General features: G+C 53.6%; 1 protein-coding gene across 5 annotated transcripts; it reads right to left on the bottom strand.

Annotated features, from left to right (window-relative positions):
* Nucleotides 1-2,420: 2,420 nt before the first annotated feature.
* NUAK2 (NUAK family kinase 2) lies at nt 2,421-20,872 on the bottom strand. 5 transcript variants are annotated; one of them, XM_064273315.1, is made up of 9 exons: nt 20,565-20,679; nt 17,599-17,701; nt 16,514-16,773; nt 11,743-11,863; nt 8,920-9,071; nt 8,490-8,555; nt 6,527-6,646; nt 5,883-6,015; nt 2,421-4,551 (listed from the first exon to the last, which is right to left on the bottom strand). In XM_064273315.1, the coding sequence occupies exons 4-9, from the start codon at nt 11,810-11,812 to the stop codon at nt 3,491-3,493; spliced, it is 1,602 nt and encodes a 533-aa protein (XP_064129385.1). In that variant the 5' UTR covers nt 11,813-11,863; nt 16,514-16,773; nt 17,599-17,701; nt 20,565-20,679; the 3' UTR covers nt 2,421-3,490. The 5 variants fall into 5 exon arrangements, with proteins under 5 accessions (XP_064129385.1, XP_064129382.1, XP_064129384.1 ...); XM_064273312.1 differs by having other exon boundaries at nt 16,514-17,701; XM_064273314.1 differs by lacking the exon at nt 16,514-16,773.
* Nucleotides 20,873-21,559: the final 687 nt, after the last annotated feature.

The raw sequence follows: 21,559 nt of genomic DNA, 5'->3' as shown, positions 1-21,559 counted from the left end.
AGCTCTCTTGGGGCTGAGTTATTAGATATTCCCTTCCTACCTAATTCTGCTGTCCCAGAAGGAAGTATAAGCTGGTGGCTTCCCCACAGCCACCACCATCCAGACTTAGAAGAGGGTAAGCAACTGACCACATGAAGGGCAATGGGCTCAGACCCAACACCTGTGTGTTGCTCCTCCTGTCCTGAAAGTCCATCCCCCACCACCACCCCCCCCCCCCGCCCCACTGCCCAGACAGCTCTGATGGGGAAGAGGCTGCAGGGGGCTGTGACCTCTCCCTCCTTCCAGTATGACCTTGCCTCCCCCTCTATCCCCTCCCAGACTCCTCCCTGCTTCCACTACCTTCTACTTTCCCTCTCCCTTTTGGGGTTTGTGGTAGAGACCAGAGGGGGGCATTTCAGGCAGAAGGAATCACTATATTCCTGGTGCCTGAAAAACAGCCTGCTATGTAATAAATGTTCAATAAATATTTGTAGTTCCATTCATTTATCCTTCATCCAACTTCTCCATATACACCCTTTTCCCTTGGGCTAAGCTTTGGCATCTAATAACTTGTTTTTGACGTCTGGCTTTTCCCCTTCTAGCTAGGCAAGTTACTTAATGTTTTTGAGTCTCATTTTTTTCTTCCGTAAAATGAGAAGAAACAGTACTGAACCAACAACGCTACCATGAGCATTAAATGAGATAATACAAGTGGCTGATAGATAAAAAACAAAAAAACCAAACCTGTTGCCATCGAGTTGATTCCAACGGCAGCCTTATACCTCCCAGGTTCGCAATTCCTCTTTCTCTCATCCAAATGCCCCTTGAACATTATCTGAACCAGCAATTAGCAATTTCTCTGTTGAATTTTACTGATATATATGTATGCTATCTTGCCTTGGAGCCCTGGTGGTGCAACGGTTAAGAGCTGGGCTGCTAATCAAAAGCTCAGCAGTTTGAATCCACCTTGGAAACCCTATGGGGTCAGTATGAATCAGAACCAGCTAGAAGGCACATAACAACAAGGATCTTGCCTTGCAGTCTGCAACCTCCTTGAGGCCAACACCTTATTTGTTGCAGAGGAATACAGCAATTCCCTGTCTAGATCTTTGCACACGTTAGGGCTCTATGAATAAATGAACACAGACTATCTCCACAGCTAAACTCTATGCTTCCTGAGGGTAAAGACCCTCCCCTACACTTTCCCCCAGTCTTGGCAGTGCAGTTAGCGCTTGGCTACTACCTGAAAGGTTGGCGGTTCGAACCCACCTAGCAGGTCTGTGGAAGAGAGGCCTGATGATCTGCTTCGGTGAATTACAGCATAGAAAACCCTATGGAGCAGTTCTACTCTAACACATGGGGTCGCTATGAGTCGGAATCGACTTGATGGCAATGGCATTGGTTTTGTGTTGTTTATGGTTAGTAGGACCTCAGAGACGTCAGGCCCAAATACCCCAGTTGTAGCCTGAGCAATTGTTTCTTAGCTCTGGCATCTTGATACCAGACTGGCCTAACCGTCCCCACCCCTCCCCCGACTCAGTGACTTTGCCAACTCCTCAGGTGCAGGAAGGGAAGGTCCGGTTGCTCCAAGGCTTCTGGAGGGCAGGTGTGCTGTGGAGCGGGAGCTGGAGCTGGCCAGAGCTGGGGAGGTTTGGGGGCCTGCGGACAACAGAGCGGGTAGGGGTGGAAGAAGGAGCCTGCCTGAAGCCTGAGCCGGCTGGCTGCCTGCTCGCACTTTGTCCTCGTCCACGCTTTCATCCCCAGCCCCGGAGCCCGGGAGTTTCTCAATGGAGCAGGCTGACGGAATGCTCTGCAGGGGGCCGGACCACGTGGGGCATTCCAAGCATTCTTACTTTCTCAGGAAGTCAGGCGGTGGGGGAGCTGCCCAGCCCCGGAGGAAAGGGGATTTCTTTGAAGGAGACTAAAGCTGTGGGGGTGTCTTCAAGCAGCAGGGGGTGGGGATGGAGGCAGGGCTGGATGGGGGAGGAGGTGGGAGAGGAGGGTGAGCCGGGTGGGCGGTGGGGCTGTATAATTTGCCAAACCCAGATCTGCTCCAGTAGATTACAGCATAGAAGAGCAAAGTAGAGCAAATTGGGATCCCTGGCCCAGGCCTTTCCACCTGTCTGCCTAACAGGTCCAAGCCAGAACTGCTGAGGGAGGTGTAATGGAGAGCTCAGGGGTTTTTTTTGTTTTGATTAAGCTGTTTTTCTATTTCCACTCCCTACAGTCCAGGGAAGTGTATGGCAAGAACCAAAACCAAACCAAATCCGTTGCTGTCCAGTCGATTCCAACTCACAGTAACCCTATAGGACAGAGTAGAACTGCCCCATCAGGTTTTCAAGGAGCGGCTGGTGGATTCAAACTGCTGACCTTTGTGGTTAGCAGCCGTAGCTCCTAACCACTAGCCAGGGCCCCTTCCGCAAGCAGAACAACTGAGGCTGTTTCCAGTCACCACTCTGTCTTTAATGGCGTGGTTCTTCCTGGCCACAGGCTCATCCCACAGACAGAATCAGGGCGTGGAGTAAGGGGAGTCAGAGACCCTCGCCCTGCCACATCACCAGTGGGGTATCACTGCACAAATGTCTCTGCACACAAAGCTTACATGTCATAGTGGATTTCCCCAGAATACAACATTCACATCACTGAAAATGGCCAGATACCTTTTTTTAAAAACAGAGCTGAGAACATAAAAATAAATAAGGACATTCTAGGGTCCGCAAAGTCCAGAGGAACAGATGTGTCCATTGTCAGTATCAGGAGCAGCTTGGTGGCGGGAGGTGGGAGTCTTTGAGGTCCAAGGTGGGGCCCAGAGGAGTCTGGGCCCCTTGAGATGAAGTCCATGCAGCAGCCTGAACCTTTTCAAGTCTTTAGGATTCGTAGCAGCGACCCCAGGGGGCCTCGGCCGGGTCAGGAGGATGAGACATTGGGGAGAACCTTTGAGGAAACAGAGGTTGTGTTCGCTTGCTCCTAGGAGAAATAAGGTTCACTCCTGAAGGCCATTCCCAGAATGCTGGGGAGCCCAGGCATGCTAGGGGGTACTACAGTCCAGCTCCAGCAGCTGGCGGAGATGGGAGTGCATGCTAGGACTTTCTAACCCACTCTGACTTGGCTTTTCTGACTGACCGGGATGAGGAGGAAAGCAGCTGCCCTCTGTGGGAGACGCCATGTTAGTCACTGCCATAGGGGAGACAGGCACTGATGGAGCACTCCTTCCCTATCTCTGCAGCCCCAACCTACAAGAAACAAGCCACCTGGACTCCACCAGGGACCTTCCCATTTCCCTCTGCTTCTTTACTCTTCTTATATTCTTCTTGTTATGACAGGGCTGAAGACAGCAAACCCTCAAGGCACTGCACCTACCCACTTCCCGCATCCAGCCCTCCCCAGGGCTCCACGGCAAACCCTGTCAGCTTTTTGGGCTGGGGCCTTGGGCCCGTGAAAAGGAACTTTCCCCTTGGGGTGCAGCCAGTTACACCTTAGAGCCTGCCCGGGTAGGGCCACTCCCTCACCCTCAGCTGAGCTTGGAGCAGACCCCTCGTGCCTGTCGGTAGGCCTCTGTCACCTCCTGGCAGTCTGTCAGGGAAAAGCAGCTGTCCCCCAGGGAGTCCTGCCGCCAGTGCCTCAGGCGGCTTCCAGGACCCTCTGAGGGGGACACCTCAAGCCCCATGAGGTTGTCCACAGACACACAGCCCCGCAGCGGGGGCTCTGGGAGCCGTTCGGGCAAGTCTAGCTGTTCAAAGGACTCAGAGGACAGGATGCTGTCCTCACTCACAGCCCCTGAGGGGCGGCTGGGCCTGGCCAGAGGGTGCGGCAAGGCCAGTTCATCCAAAGAGCCGAAGGCGGCAGGGGCTGTGAGCTCGGGGGCTGTGCGGGAGAACTTGCCATTGTGTTTGAGGATGCCCTTGCGAAGGAGGAGCCCTGAGGCCTCGGGGGGCTTCTGCTCCACGGGGTCACCACTCACAAACACGTCCCCTGCGTCCACCAGCTCCCCAGACTCACTGGGCTCAGGGGAGGAGTAGTAGCCGGACTCCCGCTGCCGAGACTTCTTCAGGATGCCCTTCCTGGGTGGCAAGAGGGCGGCCTGCCTGGGGCTGCCAGGGGCAGGGGCGAGCTCCCAGGGCTCCTCCTTCGCCCCCTCCTCGGAGCTCGAGGACTTCTTCTTGAGAATGCCCTTTGGCAGCTTGAGGACGCCCTTGCAAGGGCGAGCGGCAGTGTCATCAGCTGGGTCCTTCTGGAGAGACTGGGCCATGTCATTCTCCTTGCGAGACTTCTTGAGCGAATGCTGGCGCTCCAGGGCTGTGGCGGTGCCCCCACCTCCAGGCGCATGCTGCTTGAAGAAGCTGCACACCTTGGCCCCATTCTCCAGGAGGGGCCGGGAAGAACGGCGGAGCCAGTCAGCCATGGAGGCCCGGGCAGAGTCACTGCTGGGGTGCCCGCTCTCGTGCAGGGTCTCCTGTTCCCCCACACGGGTGGCGTAGCCCCAGTTGACCCACCAGTGACTGGCCACATCCTCCAGGGTGGCTCGGCGGGTGGGGTTCACCATTAACAGCCACCGGATGAGGCCACAGGCATCTGGAAGACAGACGGCAGGGAGGGGCCTCAGTCTGGCAGCCTCAAGGATGGGCACCCCAGAGCTCCTATCCCACTGGCTCACCCCCATATGAGCTTAAGTCACTGCTCACTCCTGCACAGACACGTCCACTCCCACCTTGGTCTCTTACAGATTAAATTGTGTCCCCTAAAAATGTGTGCTATAAATCCAAACACCTATACCTGTGGAGGAGCCCTGTGGCACAGGCATTTGGCTGCTAACCAAAAGGTCAGCAGTTTGAATCAACTAGATGGCAATGGGTTTGGTTTTTGGTTTATATCTTTGGATGTAATCTCATTTGGAAACAGGGCTGTCTTTGTTATGTTAATGACATAGCAGTGCAGGGTGTGCCCTAAACCTAAGCACTTTTGAGATTAAAAAGAACATATTAGGCACAAAAGCAAGAAAGCACAAATATGGAAAGATTGATGATGCCACATGGAGATCACCAAGGAAGAGAAACTCAGAGACAAGGATTCCTCCTAACCCCAGCAGACAGAGACAGCCTACTGCTAGAGCCATGCCCTGAATTAGGACTTCTAGCCTTCCAAACTGTAAGGAAATAAAACCAGTCACTTGTGGTATTTCTGTTACAGCAGCACTAGATAACTAAGATAGTCTCCGTAAACGCCACGTCCCAGACTGGCTCTCCAATCCCCAGTTTTCCTGGATTGACTCCCCCAGTTTCCTCTTCTAACCCTGGTGGCGTAGTGGTTAAGTGCTACGGCTGCTAACCAAAGGGTTGGCAGTTCAAATCCACCAGGCGCTCCTTGGAAACTCCATGGGGCAGTTCTACTCTGTCCTATAGGGTCGCTATGAGTCGGAATTGACTTGTTTGTGTGTCAGTATCTATTCTCTCTCCCTCCCCTGAAATTTAACCCCCTGAGGGTGGGATTGTGCTCAAGGGAAAATCTGGGCTCTAACAGTCTTCTTTCTGTTTTCTACACAGTACATGAAAGGACAAAACGACTTTTGAGGACAAGGACAAAAGCAATAGGAAGTAAGACAGCAGCAGCAAAGGGGATCTATGCTGGCCCTTAGGAAGCAATTCCCAAACGTACTCAAGCATGCCCATAAGGGAAGGAAGAGATATTCCCTCCTTTCTCTGAGGTCGAAGACCCTGGAGACAGAGGATGATGGTTGGAGGTAGGTGGAGGGTGTCCTGGTCTACAGAGCATGCCAGTGGGCTGTGGTCCTCTTTGCTTTAGTGACTGTGAACGCCTGTTGAATTCCTGCATAAGGAATCAGCATCTCCACTCTGTCGAGAGGGACACCCAGGGCCTGGATGAGGACACCCACACCTCCCACTCACCGGAGGGTGTAGGCGGCTCCCGGTAGGCTCCGTTGCTGATCTGCTTTACCAGAGTCTTATGGTCGTTCCCATCAAAGGGCATGGCGCCGTGCACCAGGATGTAGAGGAGGACACCCAGGGACCAGCTGTCCACCTGAGAGAGACAGAGGATCAGCAAGGAGATCCACGAGCCAGAGGCTAGAGGGTTGCCAGCCTCACCACAGCACCACAAGAAAAGAGCCACGCTGGAGAACTCAGAGGCCAGTGTGCCTGCAGACAACCTCCTTGTAGCACCCAGGGGCAAAGGGGGCGAGGCTGTAGCAGAAGGGATTGGGGTTCATGGGAGAGATGCTGTCACTGCCTTTCCTTGGAGGGTGAGGGACAGCCACAAGCACAGAGCAGCAGCCAGGGCATCCCTTCTGGGCCAGGATTGGGTATTTGGGGCTGATACCACCTCCAGGTCATTCCAGGGAGGCAGATTTGGTGTCAGGAAAGGTAATGGGAACTAGGAAGGTGAGGGAGGCAAAGAACTAGACGGAAGTTAGGAAATCAAAGTTCTAGTTCCAGTCTGCCATTCCTGGCTAGCGACCTGGCCAGTGTTTTGCCACCTACCTCACAGGATCTCAGGGCCTAGGTAATGACTAAGGAGGCTAGTGGATGCGTACCTCTGGGCCTGTGTAGGGCTTCCCATTGACAATCTCCGGCGAAGCGTAGAGGGGGCTCCCACAGAACGTCTGCAGGAACTTATCTTGATGGTATTGGTTGGAGAGGCCAAAGTCAGCGATCTGCAAGATCGGGTGAAACAGGGCATAGGTCACCCCAAGGCCTGGGTTGTTCGGCTGCTCTCGGCCTACCCTTCTCCAGACCCTGGGAAAACCCAGGCACCCAGCAGATAGGAAGGGTGCCCATACCCTGTGTGCCCTACCCTGTGTGCTGCCTACATAGTTCAGGCCCTGGAAGTGCCCTGTGGAGGCTGGGTCAACGAGGAACTCCTAGGCAGAGGGATGTGGGGAATCCAGGCTCCTCACTGTTCCCCAGACCCTGTGGCTCACGCTGAACCTCACTCTAGGCATGCTCCCCTGCCCGTGCACAGCCTCCTGCCCAACAGGCCCGGCACCTTTGGGAAGCCCCCATTGCTGCGAGCTCTTCTTCTTCTACAAGCCTGCACTGTTTCCAGTCACTCACTGCAGCCCTGCTTGTCAGCTCTGCCTTTGAGCCAGATTGAACACTTCCTGTGCTGACCTTCTGCCCTGCCATTCCTGCAGCTCCTAGTACAGGTATGACCCATAGAGAGGGCTCAATGGACCCTTACTGACTGAAAGAAGGGTCTACTAGATGGAGGCAGACAGCCAACTCCTCATGCCAGGGCTATGGCCCTCAAAAGCAAGCAAGCCCCATTACTGATTAGCCGTGCAAGGCTTGAGCTGCCTTCCTAGCAAAAAGCTCACCTCTCTGCCCACACCTGGGCAGGCCTTGGTGACAGAAGTCAGCCTGGCATAGCTGAGAAGCAACTGTGAGCAGGGCTGTGGCTACAGCCCAGAAGAAGAAACCATTTTATAGACCTCTCTAAGTCACCTGATACCAAGGACCTAAGAGACCCTGACCCTATCCTCTCAATCCCCAGAGAGACCCTTTCCCCACCTATCTTCAGATAGAGGCTGAGGCCAATGTCCTTTTGCTCCTGGCCTCTTCACACTCATCAGAGGGCTATGTGTGCCCAGGGTGGGGCAGTCTTGTTTATGCAACTCTGGCTCCTTCTTTTATTGTTTTATTGGCCCCTTATCGAGCAGTTATAACAAGGCAGCCCATCATGAGCAACTCATAACAGGCAGCTGACTGGTAGAGATGGGAAAGTTTATGCTAGTACTGGTTATCTGGGCTTATTGGCTCTGGCTTCCCTGGTCAGCATCAAAGAAAACCCCACCTATTCTGGGAATTGGCTGGGTGATGGGAATGATCTCAGTGCCAGGGCACCTAAGGGCACGGTCAGGGGCCACTGGAGAAGAGATTCTATCCTGGGTTCAGGAAGATTCCGAGGAGAATCAGGGGTTAGAGTCACAGCCCTTCTCAGAGGCCTGCAGTGGCAGCTTCCCTGCTTGAGTCCCTGGCCAGCCCTTGCCATCCTCTCCTTCCAACCCTGAGATCTGAGATCGTTCCATCAGCATAAATGTCTTCTGGTCTAAATTTAACTACTCAGGGATGGGAATCCAGCAGCTGCAGAAAGCAGGAAGCTGGCATCAGTGAGCCAGGTCTGTGGGGACAGGTGCCAAAGGGCTAGCCAATTGTAGAAGATCAAAGTGTGCACGCGTGCAGGTGTGAGCACACACAGGTAGGAAGAGCTCAGGCCAAAGCTGACCCTAGATCACTGGCTGGGGAACCAGAAGACCTTGGCTCAGCCACTCGCCAGCTCTTGTGCAAGTCGTCCCTCATCTTGGGGTCTCAGTTTTCCATCCATAAAATGAGGGGTTGGAATGGATAATGGTTGAGGTCCCTACCAGTACTGATACATAAGTCTGAGCTTTGCTCAGCTCCTTCTAGAACCCCCTAAAGGTTTAGAGACTCTTGGCTAGGGACAGTGTAGAAAGGCTGAGGTGTGGTTCAGATGCTACTACAAGAAGTAGAACCCACCTTGATATTTCCACTGGCATCTAACAGGATGTTCTCCAGCTTGAGATCTCGGTGGACAACTCCATTCTGAAAGAGGGAGGGAGGAGAGTCAGGGGGAGGTCATGGGGTGGGGGGAGAGGGTAAGGGGCCTAGTCTGGAAACTGAGGTACACACAAAGGGAGCCAAATAAGTTGGAGCCCAGGCAGGCTAGGAACACCCATCTCTATTGGTGCATAGCCCAAGAAATCACACACCTGTCTGTTCCTGGGACAAGAAAATAAAAGTAAAAAACCAACAACGTGTCCTTTTCTGAAGGTCCAGGATCTAGTCTTGCCTCTGCTCCTGCCTCCCTGTGTGATCCTGGACAAGTCACCAAATCTCCCTGGTCCAAACCAGCCCCAGCACTCCTGGGCCCACCCCCAGGAGCAGGGCTGGGCAGGTGGGTGCTTACTTGGTGGCAGTAGGACACGGCAGAGACGATCTGCCGAAAAAAGTGGCGGGCGTCAGGTTCACTGAGGCGCTGTCGCTCACTGATGTAGTCGTACAGGTCGCCCTGGCTGGCGTACTCCATGACAATCACGATCTTGCTGCTGTTCTCAAACACTGCGTGGAACCAGGGCAACGTCAGGCACTGCTCCCAACTGGGTCACATGCTCCACCCTGACCCCAGGCATACAGAACCTCCCTACGGGGGTGTCTGCTGATGCAGCAGGCAGGCGGGTGGTCAGCAATGGCAGGAGAAGGACCTTTAAGGCTCTCAGCACCTTCCAGGTGCAATGAGGTAAGGCCAAGGGAACTGCGTCTCCTTCTCTCTCCTTGGAATTCCAGACTTTTGAGGATTCTTAAAGCTACCCTGGAAACTCCTAGGAAAGCAGTGACATCACTGGATGAGAATGAAAGGTCAGGATCTTTGGTTCAGAATCCAGTACCTTCTTGCCTTGCAACCTTGGGCAAATCCCTTCTAGATACAGCAGTGAGAATGCAGACATGGAGTTTGAATCCTGACCCCATCACTCACTAGTGGGTGACCTGGGGCTAGTTTTTCAGCCACTGTGCCTTAGTTCCCTCGTTTGAAAAGTGGGATAATAATGGCAACCTCCCAGGACTGGGGTAAGAAATAGATAAAAACTCAGGGATAGCTCTGGGGAAGGCTGAGTCAGCTGGCATAGAGTTTGGCGCATAAAAAAACAATAAATGGTACCTACTGTGATATTTTGGAAACCCTGGCAGCATAGTGGTTAAGAGCTACAGCTGCTAACCGAAAGGCTGGCAGTTCAAATGCACCAGGTGCTCCTTGGAAACCCTATGGGGCAGTTCTACTCTGTCCTACAGGGTCACTTTGAGTCAGAATTGACTCGATGGCAATGGGTTTTTGGGTTTTTACTGTGATATTTTAAGAGCACTGGTGACATAATGGTTAAGTGCTCAGCTGCTAACCAAAAGGTTGGCAATTCAAACTCACCAGCGGCTCCATGGGTGAAAGGACCTGGCAATCTGCTCACATAGATTGCCACTGAGTCAATTTCATAGGGTTTCCAAGACCTTCTCCACAGGAGAAAGATGTGGCAGTATGCTTTCGTAAAGATTTCAGCTTTGGAAATCCTATGGGGCAATTCTACTCTGTCCTATAGGGTCACTATGAGTTGGAATCAACTAAATGGCAGTAGATTGGTTTTTCGTTTTGATTAATTGACTGCTTGGGTTCCTGGCCTTGAGCCCGCCCTAGCTGGCTGGTCTCCAGGTATAGGAGGGGCCTTCTTGCTGCCTCAGACCTTGCACTGGCTCCAACTCCCTAAAAAGGTGGGGAGGGGCTGATTTGCCAGACTTGCCCTTAGCGGGGAGTGTGTCAGCACATATATGTCTATGACACTGCAACTGTGTCAGACAGGTCCTAGGAGTTTGGGCTGCTTAGCCAGGCCCAGAGCTACAGCTGCCTAACCTCTGAGGACTGCAGGAGACCTCTCCCGAGAGGAGTCCCAGATCCCACCCAGGCACTTGGATACATGGCCAGGACTGTGCTTTTTTTCTCCAGGGATCCTGGGTGAGTGGCCCTGGTCTGTGGTGGCCTAGCCTCCCAGGTGGTACCTGGCTGACTCCCTGTGGTTCTCGATATCCCTACAGGGGTCCATGTAGCCTCTGTGCCATGAAATCAGGGATCAAGAGCAGCCAGGGTACATTCTGGAGAGTAGCTGGGTGAGGGATCAGCTCCTGGGACAGGGGCCACCCCTTAATTCACACCCTCTGAAGCCTACAGTAGGTTTGGGGGGTGCCCTGCCAGACACACAGTAACTATTTGAGAAGCCACATCCTGAGATTCAAAGTCAGTTCCCAGACCTAGCTGAAGACATGGGTATGGGGAGAATTCACACACGCGTGCACTGCCCAATCACCACGCTCAGCCTGGTTTAACCAATACTCTGCCTCTGCCCACTCCTCCCTGGGGGAAATCCACACAGATACAATTAGCGTTCTCAGCCACCTGCCTGGTCACTGCGTGGGACAGGCTCAGGCCACAGGGCCATGTCAGCGCCTCTGCCCCTAGTCTTCCTATGAGAAGAACCTGAGAGGTGAGACCTCCCTATTTCTTCCCACCAGGAATATTCAGAGAGAGGGCAAGCTGCAGGCTCGCTTCTCATTGTCCTGCAGCTACTAGTCCTTGTTTCCCATCTAGCTGACATTATGCAAAGGCTCCAAGCAGGCAGGTGTAAGTGGGAGGGTGGTCCCCCTCTCTCCCTCTTCCCCCTCTCTGGCTCGCTTTGTTGTCTGGTTCACAGGGAAGACGGCAGCTGGAATAGCAAAGCCAACACTGATGTCAGAGTAAGAGAAGGCTCACAGAGGTGAGGGGAGGTTGGAGCCAGCCCTGGGCAGAAATGACTAGGAATACAGGTCAGACTTGAGGGGGCATGGTTCTTGGGATGCACGAAGAATGGCACCCACACACCTGAGACAGGTACATGTCTATGTATGTTTAAGCCTCCCCCAGGATTGCTAAGTATCTAACTGGGTTGAGGAGGTGTGTTCAAGCAGGGAAAACCTAACAATAACAACAAAAATGAAATTCGTGAGTACCTGGTAACATCTAATTTGATCTTTGCAGCCACCCTGTGATGTAGGCAGGATATCCCATTTTACGAATGAGGAACTAAGGCCCAGAGATGAAATCAAGTGAGCCCATTTCTTGTTTACTTCTTTGGGTCATCCGTTCTGACTGGCCCCCCACCCCCCACAGACACAAAGACTCGCACCTCCCAGCTCCGAATGCCTGCCTCCGTACCTTCATGGATGGCAATGATGTGGGGGTGGTTGAGTGACGACATGATCTCAATCTCCCGTCGTATGTGCATCAGGTCTTGCTCATCTTTGATTCTGTCTTTCCGGATTGACTTGATGGCCACCTGGGAACAGAGATGCCGGCAGAGTAAGGAGAAAGGCCTGGCAGGTAAAGGCAACTCTGAGGATACTCTGGGGCCTTGGGCTCTGGTGGTCTGTCTACAGGTGCTACAAAGCCCACACGGTGCACCTGGAGAAGCCACTCTAGCCTTCACCAGGGTAGGTGGCAGAGAGGCTGGACAGCACCTTCTCTAGAGAAGGTTCTGACCTGGGTCTGGTGCAGCTGATGCAACAGGAAGGCAGATGGACCAAGGGCCTCCTTATGCAGAGTCCACAGATGAATGGTGGTAACTGCCTGCATCCATAAGGCTGATGCTGTGTGAGTGACAAAGCGAGCTTTTACTAGACCTGGTATTTCTAGTATACCATGAGGAAGAGGATTGGACCTTTTGACTACCATTGGATTCCTGATGCTGAGCATGGTGCGTGGCTCACAGTAGGCACTGAATAACCATTGGTTGAATTAGTAAATCAATGGCCCTCACAGTAGCCCTGGGAGATAGGCACAGAAAGTATCAACATTCCCATTTACAGGTGAGGAAACTGGGATACAACCCATTGCGGTCGAGTCAATTTCGACTTCTAGTAACCCTATAGAACAGAGTGGAACTGCCCTGTAGGGTTTCCAAAGCTACAGTCTTTACAGAAGCAGATTGTCACATCTTTCCTGCGGAGTGGCTAGTGGGTTTGAACCACTGACCTTTCAGTTAGCAGTCAAGCACTTAACCACTGCGCGACCAAGGCTCCTTTTTAAACTGGGACCCAGAGAGGTTAAATGACCTGCTCAAAGTCATACTGTTACTAATAGGCAGAACTGGAAGTTAAACTTTTTGCCATCTGATTCCAGGTCTGGAACATTTTCTACCACAATACCTTAACTTGCCATAAATAACCAGTCTCTTCAGTCTAGGTAAGGAATGTTTCCTCCCCGACAACAAATAAACAACTAAACAGTTAAACAGGATCCTATGGGTCTTATAATCTTCATCTGTAAAGGTGAAAAGCACCATATAAGGATTAAACCTCCTAGCTGTTACACGTGTGGGTTCAGGAAGGGTGGGGTGAGACAAGAGGAAATGGAGAAGGAACTGCCAAAATGCAGTTCAAGCAACTCTCTTAGAGATGGAGGTGTCACAGTCTCTTTCTCTGCTCCATCCCACTCAGGGGGCAGCTACCTAAGAGTGGACCAGCAATGTGGGGGCGGGGAGGGGGAGGGGGAGGGGGAGGCATGGAAAGGGGACAGTAACAGCAAGCAGGGCCAGAAGCCCATCTGGGAAGTCAGGAGACCGGGGCTCTTGTTGGACCCCACCACTGTCTGTGTGAGCAGATCCCACCCCTTCTCGGAGCCTCAGTTTTCTTTTCTGTGAAAAGATGTCTGAGGTGGCTTCCTATGAGCCATACAAATGTCATGGTGCCTCAGAAGCTGCAACGCTGGTATCAGGTGCTGGGGTGGGGAATTTGGGGGAGGGGGCTTGTCACAGGTCCAGTCAGTTCCTAGCAAGTCCTGTCCAAGGACAGGGATGGTAAACTTAAGACTTCCTCTTCATGGGAGACAGCAAGTTATGAGAAATCAGAAAACACAGATGAGGTAAAGAACTTCTCATTCTATTTCCCAGGAGGGTTTGCCTCCCCTCAAGATTCAAAGGGAAACAGAAAAAAGAAACCACTGCTGGAGGGGAGGGGCCGCTAATCCACTCTTTCACAGGGCTCTGGAGGGAGACAATGGCTTCCAGCTCAAGGGGACAGTGGGCCCTGGCGGCCTGTGTTCGCCCATCAGACAAGAATGCGGAACAGCCATAAGCCCATAAGGAGCTGCTCACAATGCCCGTGGCCCAGTCACCCCGGCAACGGGCCAGGGATGGCGTGCCCTCTGCCCGCCCCTTGCCTGGAATGGAGCTGCATCTGTGAAAGGGGGAGGCCCAGCTCGAGGGCCCTCCGTGAGCAGGGCAGGGAGGACAATTGTAGGCGACAATGGCAGGCCAGAGGGACAGTCACCATGGTGCCTTCTCCCAGGATGCAGGAGAGGCCCCGCTGTGGCTGCAGGGGACTGGGCTGCGCTCCTCCTTTCTCTTCATGCCCCGCCCCTTCTGCTTTAGACCATCAGTCTCCCCTGGTGAGCTGAGCAGAAAACCCCCTGGGCTTGGGGCTGGGTAGGGGGCAGGGGTTGAGTCCTCATGCACCATGAGGCATCTCCATCTTCTGAGTTCAGCCTGGAGGGTCACCCCCACAGAACTTTTTCTCTGCAGCTGGCTCCCACCACACTCATACACCCCCTCTTCCTGAAGGGAGATTTTAAGGACTAGCTCTTTTCTTCCTCGAATTCTTTTTTCTTAAAATCAGACAGCAATGGATGAAAGTGCTATGAATGCTTCAGAGACAAAGGGCCATAAAAATTGTATTAAAAGAGTAAAATCGTATGTAAGCACAAATCACGTTATCTAGACAATTATAACAGATAAAAAATACTGAGAGCTTAGGATGCATTCATATGCAAACACTAGGCACATCTTGGATATACAGCTGTGTACACACAAACATGCACCACAGTTAGAAAAGTCAGAACAAGCCTGGGGGCAGGGCTCTAATGAAGACGAGGCCTAAAATAAACAAAATTATTAGAAAATTAAAGGAGTCTGCGGGGTGGCCTCGGGGAGCTCTGGTGGCACAGTGGTTAACTGTTTGCCTGCTAACCAAAGCGTCAGCATTGTAAACCCACCAGCTGCTCCACGGAAACCCTGTGGGGCAGTTCTACTCTGTCCTATAGGGTCGCTATGAGTTGAAATCAACTTGATGGCAAGGGGTTTGGTTTTTTTTTTTTTTGGTCAGGGTGGCTAGGAGTCCCCGCGTGCATAGAGGGTGCACAAGTCAAAGGCCAAGGTCGGTTTCTTTCAACTCTGGGAGCCTATGGTTCTAAATCGGAAGTGTTCATCCTCAGTGAACAGTTTCATCCTCCTGCAAACTTGTACTCTGGCCTCAGGGAGCCAACTCAGGGACCCCCCATGTAGCCACATTAGGTCCCAGGACGCCACAGCATGGCTAACATTTCTCTGGGTGGAAACAAGTTATGTCATCAGGCCTCTACTAGTCCCCAGGCAGGTGACAGACAAGAAGAACAGTGTGTCACTCCCCTGCTGCGGCTGGGCCACTGCTCCCCAGCCCATCCCAGCCCCACAGGCATCTGCTGGCCAGCCTGTAAACTAGGTATCAGCTCAGGCCTGCACCAGCTCAGGCCAACACAGAGCTCAGCATACAGAAAACATTCAACAGTTGTTTGCTGGTGAACATAAATCACAAATAAATATTTATTAGTTAAATCACTGGGCTGATCCCTGCTGGTGGGCCCAGTACCCTTCCTCCCAGGCATGGGTGGAGAGTCAACCTTAGTTACAATGACCGATTTTCAGGGACCTTTGTTCTTACCTGCAAGATAGTTGGGCAACCATCGTCTAGAATAAAAATAAACTGACCTGAGCCAAGGAAGAGGGTAGAAATTGCTGGATGGATTGCCCAGAGGTAGGAAGGCTACAAGTCTCGACACAGTCCTGGTTCATCTGGGCATAATTATTAACAGTATCCTTTACTGTCCAAAGTCTGCAGGTTTACACATTATGTTCTACGGCCACCCTGCTCAGGGGGAGAAGGAAATCCCCGCCACAGTGATGAATACCCACTCAGTGGAGTAGGTGTCAAGCGCCCGCCTTTCTAATCCTTATTTGCCCTGATGAAGCAAATAAGCTGTGAGCTATGCCATTTAGGACAAGTCACTTAAATTACCTGGCTAGCTAGTTTTAATTTCCTCACCTGAAAAATTAAAGATCATTGATTCTCTAAACATATGCTGAACACCTACTATGTGCCTGCCACTGTGCTGGGTGTTGGGGATTTAGACAAAAATCAGACAGTCCCTGCGCCAGGGCCCTCAATTCTGTAAGAGAACTGGAAGTTAAATCGACTCTGGTCTAGTGTGACGAGGGTGACAGGGATGGTTCCCTGCTCTTTGAGGGGCTCCAGGAGCACTGGAGAGAGCTTTCTTTGGCTGGGAGGGCAGGGAAAACCACCCTTAGGAGAAGGGCAACAAAGACATTCCAGGCAGAGAGAAAGGTCTAAGCAAAGGCCAGTAAGAAAGGAACCTTTCCCGATTGTATGCACTTCTAAGCATCCTTCCAAACTCCAGCTTTCGACGCTGAGCTTCTTCAGACATGCGCCAGCTGTTACGACGCCAGGAGGGTACTTCACCAAGGACTGTGATAACGAGCTTGTTCAGAGGCCCTACATGATGGCCACGCTCACCTGCCTGAGCAAAATTCCTACCAATACCATCCCAGTGATTTTCTCGCCCTGTGGCTCTGCACATCGGAAGGACAGCAGGGAAATTTCCTATCCCGTTTTGCAAATGGCAAATGCCAGAGTCCAGGAAGGTGCGTGGACTCTTACAAGATCCTGCAACACATCAGAGGCAAAGTCAGGATCCAAGATGCACGGGTGCTGCTGGAGAAGCTGCCATCTCAGAAGACAAAGGTTCCTTGGAGATGCCCTGCCGTGTCTTCAGCTCCCTTCCTCCCACCCCTGGAGAAGGGAATGTCCCACACCTTGCGTTGGCCCAGGCTGGGCAGCACCACCAGCTACCCCCTCCCATTACAGATATACAAACACACCCGCTTCTTTGCAACACTCCAGGAGAGGTGGATGCCGGGGCTCAGTTGGTAAACACTGCCTCCCTCCCAGGAACTCAGATGAGGAATGATCTGGGTTCCAGACAGGATGGTAGAAAGGCCTTAGAAAAAGAAGATCCAGGGATGCTGGTCCCAGGTACCAGGGTGAGGGTGCAAGCTGGACATCTCTGGTCATTGATATTGCCTGGAGTTGGAGCCAACATCCTGGACTCCTCTCTGGCTTTTCACAGGGCAGTTGCCGTCTGGAAGGCAGGGCAAGGAGCTGGGGATGACCCACTTAGACAACGGGGCAAAAGTTGGCCTGGCTGGGCTGGGCAGAGTGGGGATGAGCCTGGGGGGTAGATTAGCTATGCCTACAAACGTGCCGAGAGCCAGGCAGGGAGCAGAAGTGGGCTCTAAGAGGAGCCTGAGCTGCCTCCCCGAAGCCAATACCATGCCCGCCCCTTCCTTGCCACACGCCCCCCCAGCCCACTCTGCCAGGTTTCAAGGCAAGGAGCTTCCCTGCCCAGCCCTCTTGCGTGGTTTGGCTAGAGCCCAAAGACAAGAGTTGCCAGCAGCCAGAACCTCAATCTCTGCTGCTGAGCAGGCAGGTGCAGGAGGCACTGAGAGGGCAGCATGGTGAGCAAGAGGCCTTGGGCCACTGACCATGCCCTTCTCTGGATCTAGGGCTGAAGGGGAGATAAGGACTTTGAACGAAGCAAAAATCAAAGTGGTTTGGCTTAAGGAAGCTGAGCACAATTCATTCTCTTGCTCAGGCAGGACAGACCCAGAATGGGGAATCTCCTCAGAAGAGGGAGGGGAGGATCTGATCGAAGCCAGCCTTGCTGGGATAATAATATTGTGTGTGCCAGATACTGTGCGAAGCACTTCACGTATATCATCTTATATAATCCTACAAGATTCCCATAAAGTAGGAATTATTATTACGCCCATTTTACAGATGAGGAACCTGAGATACAGGGAGGTTATACAATAACACAGTCAGGATTGGAACCCTTGCAATCTGACCCTGAGCTAAGCAGCCTTCCAGAAGGGTAAAAACCAGGAAAAGAGTGCAGTTCACCTACCCCAGGTCCCTCCACATGCTCAGTGTGTGGGGGTGGGCTTTGGTTCCCAGTGATTCCTCCATCTTAAGCATTGCCTTGAGCACTGGGAAAGGCAGCTTGAGTGCTGGAATGACAAACCACACTGAGGAAGCAAGCCCCTGCTCATGTCAAGACCAACTCCCAGCCCAAGCCTCTTAGCATTCAGTCATCCAGGGCCTGGGGTTGGCCAAGGCAGAGGCCTATGTTGTAGGCAGGTTGCAGGCATGCCACTAACCAGAGTAAGTCACACCTCCTCTCTGGGTCTCAGTTTCCCTTTGTGTCAATGAGAGGGCTGAATCATCTCAGTCGTTTTCAAACATTTTGAAATCCATGCAGCAATCCAATATATAAGAAAGAAAGCACCCCTACCCCAGAGCTGCTGCTCACGTGGCCTCCCTCATGGTACCCATTTGGAAGGTAAGAATTCCACGCATATCATCCCAAAGGCTCGGGGGACTCCACCATTCCAGGGGCCCCAGCATGTTTTTTCTCTTTGGGGGAAAGGGGAGGTCAGAGAAGCAGGCGAGAGCCACAGAAGGAAATGTTATTTGGATGCCAGGAATGTACTCAGGCAACCAGAAGATCCAGAGCAAATATTTGTTTTTCCTTTGATGCCCTTCTGGAGCAGCATTAGTCCCTCCCACCTGCTTGCCCCTCCCTCTGAACAATCCCATCTGGCCCCTGATGATCCCATCTAGGCAGGCTGGGAATGGGATGTGAGTTAGGAAAGTGGACAGAAAATTGGGATGGGAGTCGCTCAGCAGGCTTTCCTCTGAATCTAACCTCCACCAACAGTCTCAGCCCATTTTGGGAGAGGTCCTGGACTGCTCTTGTAAGCCTAACTCCACACTCCGGAAGTGTCCTGAGACACCAGGTCTCTCTCTTCAGGGAGGGTCCAGAGGCAGGATGGGGGTGGAGAACAGGATTGCTCTCCAGCAGAGAAACCACTGGCACAGCAGGGCGGCTGCTGTCCAACAAGGAGGGAGACCCTGAGCAAGTTCCCACCAGGTGGTGGACTGATGGGTCAGGGAGGTTCAGAGCAGGGCCTGCTAGACTGACCTTGGCTCCCTGCACGCTAGAGACAAGAGCCCAGGGAGCACCCTCTGAATTCTAATTCTCTCTTTTCTGATGTAATAAAAGCTGGAATCCCTGCCTAGAGCCACCGAGGTTTGAAAACTGAAAGCTGGTTTATCTCACTCTGGGATCAAATGAGACCTCTCTCTCTCTTTTTCTCTACCCACATACACACACACAGGCATGCGCAACAACTCCAATCCCAGTTTCTGGGCCACCCCAGTCTGCACGACTCAGTCTTCCCCCCAACAAGAGGAAGGAGGGACAAGGCATAAGCAGCTACTTTACCGCTAAGCCCTAACCCAGCCTGGGCCCAGCAGTCTCATGCCTGGAGCCTCATCAGTCCTTGCACTTTACAGAAAGAGAAATGCCAGGAAGTACACGATTGCCCAATAGCTGTAACCTGGCAGCGGGCAGCTGGGGACTGTGCCAGGCCTTAGCAGGAAAAACATACTCGATCCTATTGATAGGGCCACAACCCACTCCCTTTCTCCAACACCCACTCTCCTTCACCAATGAAATGACTTCTTGAATTTCAAACCAGCTACCGGCTGCAAAAGCAAACACAATCTGGGGAGGCGACCGCTGCCATAACCAATAAGGCAAACCATGGCCACACACACGCCTCACAACCAGAACTGGACTGGGTTTGGTGAACTATAACCCCTAGACCCCCTGGTTAAAATGTTAAATGTTAAAATTCAGATTATATCTGCCCTGTGCTAGACCTTCAGAATAAAATCCTCTGGATGTGGGACCAGAAAGCATACATTTTAAACAAGCATCGCTAGGTGATTCCCATGCACTTAAGTCTGAGAGCCCCTGCTAACCAACCTTTCAGGGCTGGCCCTTCCAGATTCAGATTTAAGTCTCACCTCTCCGGTTCTCTGTGTCAGAAACACTTTAGTTCACCTTTTTATCTCGTTCAATTCTCAAAGCAGCTTGTGAGGGAGACTGTTTTCCCCATGTTTGTAGAAAGGGAAAGAAACTGAGAAGTACAGTGAGGAAGTGAAATGCTAAAGGTCACACGTTATAACGTATATAATATATATACTATCTCTCTCACGCACACGAACACCTCCCACACCAAAATAATAGGACAAGTTTCCAAAAAGGCCCCAAACCCAAGGTATCATGGGACACAGCAGACCTTGCACCAGAAGCTGGTTTCACATTTAACAGAATAAAAACCCATCATCATGAAACTTCCCTCGTCTTCGAGCTGGAAAGGACCTAAGTGTCAGCTCCACTGCAGACCCACCCCGTGCAGATCTCCACAGCAAGCTCTTACAACTGAGTTGGATTCCTCACTCCTTTATTCAACCACACACGTATTTATTAAACCCTTACTGAAGTCAGGCGCCGTCTACTTCCTCTTTCTGTACTGGATAGTCTGTTCCAAGCAACATTCAGTTTAAGTCACCTCTTCCCCAGGGAGCCTTCTCCGTCCCAAACCAGGACACCAGCCCTCTTCTACGCCCGCACCAGCCGTCGGCCTCGTCGGTTCGGCTGTCATCGACGCTGCCTGGTGGTGGTGGGTTTCTCGGGTCCAAGGCTGCTGGCCTCCTGGGTCCACCCCTGTGCAGCGGCCCGCGGCCCCCAGCCCCCGGCCCCCGGCCCCCGGCCCCCGGCCCCGGCCCCCGGCCCCCGGCCCCCGGCCCCCGGCCCCCGGCCCCCGGCCCCCGGCCCCGGCCCCCGGCCCCGGCCCCCGGCCCCCGGCCCCCGGCCCCCGGCCCCGGCCCCGGCCGGCGTGGTCAAGGCTGAACGCCGGCAACTGCCCGAGCGCCGCCCGAGCCCCCAGCCTCCCTTCTCCGCTCCCGGCCCGCGGCGGAGTCCCGAACCCGCGGCGCGCCGCGCGAGGGAGGGGCACTCACCGAGCGCCCCGAGCTCTCCCGCGCCTTCTTCACCTTCCCGTAGGTGCCCCTGCCCAGGGTCTCCAGGAACTCGTAGCGGTGCCGCAGGTTGTGCTTGTGGTGGTGCCGCTTCACCGCCTGCTTCCTCATCAGCGGCTTGGGCGACTTGACGAGCCCGTGGGCCAGGGGCCGGGCGAGCTCTGCGGCCGAGGGAGCCGGCCCGGGGCGCCGGGGGAAGGCCACGGACTCCATGGCGAGCAGGAGGCCAGCGAGGGCGGCGGGGGAGGCGGCCGAGCGGGGACGGCTACAGGCCGGGACGCGGAGCCCGAGGCCGGGCCAGCAGCTCGCCGTCGCTCCGGACCGCGCTGGAAGGCGCCGCGCTCCAACCGCTTATAAAGGCTCCGGCGGCCCTGGCCACGCCCCCCGGCGCCCATTGGCCTGCTCGCCGGCGGAGCGCGACCCGGGCCTCCCGCACTGGTCCGCGCCGGCCTCGGCCCCGCCCCCCCCGCGCGCCGGGGAGAGGTGTCAACAGAGCCCCGCCCACACGGGTCCTAGGGGTTCTTGGAGCGACGAGAAAGGGGAGAACGGGACGCGAGAGGAGGCTGCTGGGCGCGCTGGTACAGCTCAGGGCCGAAGCCTTACTCTGAGGGCCCTTAGAACTGCTCTGAGGAGCCCCGGTGATGCAGCGGTTAAAGCGCTGGGCTGCTAACCGAAGGGTCGGCGGTTCCAAGGCACCAGCCGCTTGGCTGGAGAAAGATGTGGCAGTCTGTTTCCTTAAAGATTTACAGCCTTGGAAACCCTATGGGGCAGTTCTACTCTGTCCTGTAGAGTCGCTTTGAGTCGGAATCCACTCAAAGGCGATGGATCTGATTTGATTTAGAACTGCTCTTGCCTCTGGGGGGCGCTCAGTCCTGGTTCTAGTCACCTATTGCCGTTCCATTGTGTTCTCGGTAGGCAACAGGCAATCTGATGGCAGTAGAGGCCACCAAAGTGTTTCTCCATCCCGAGTCATTTGC

This window comes from Loxodonta africana, chromosome 20 (genome assembly GCF_030014295.1).
Source record: "Loxodonta africana isolate mLoxAfr1 chromosome 20, mLoxAfr1.hap2, whole genome shotgun sequence".
Lineage (NCBI taxonomy): Eukaryota > Metazoa > Chordata > Mammalia > Proboscidea > Elephantidae > Loxodonta > Loxodonta africana.
This window is presented reverse-complemented; position numbering and strand designations above follow the sequence as displayed.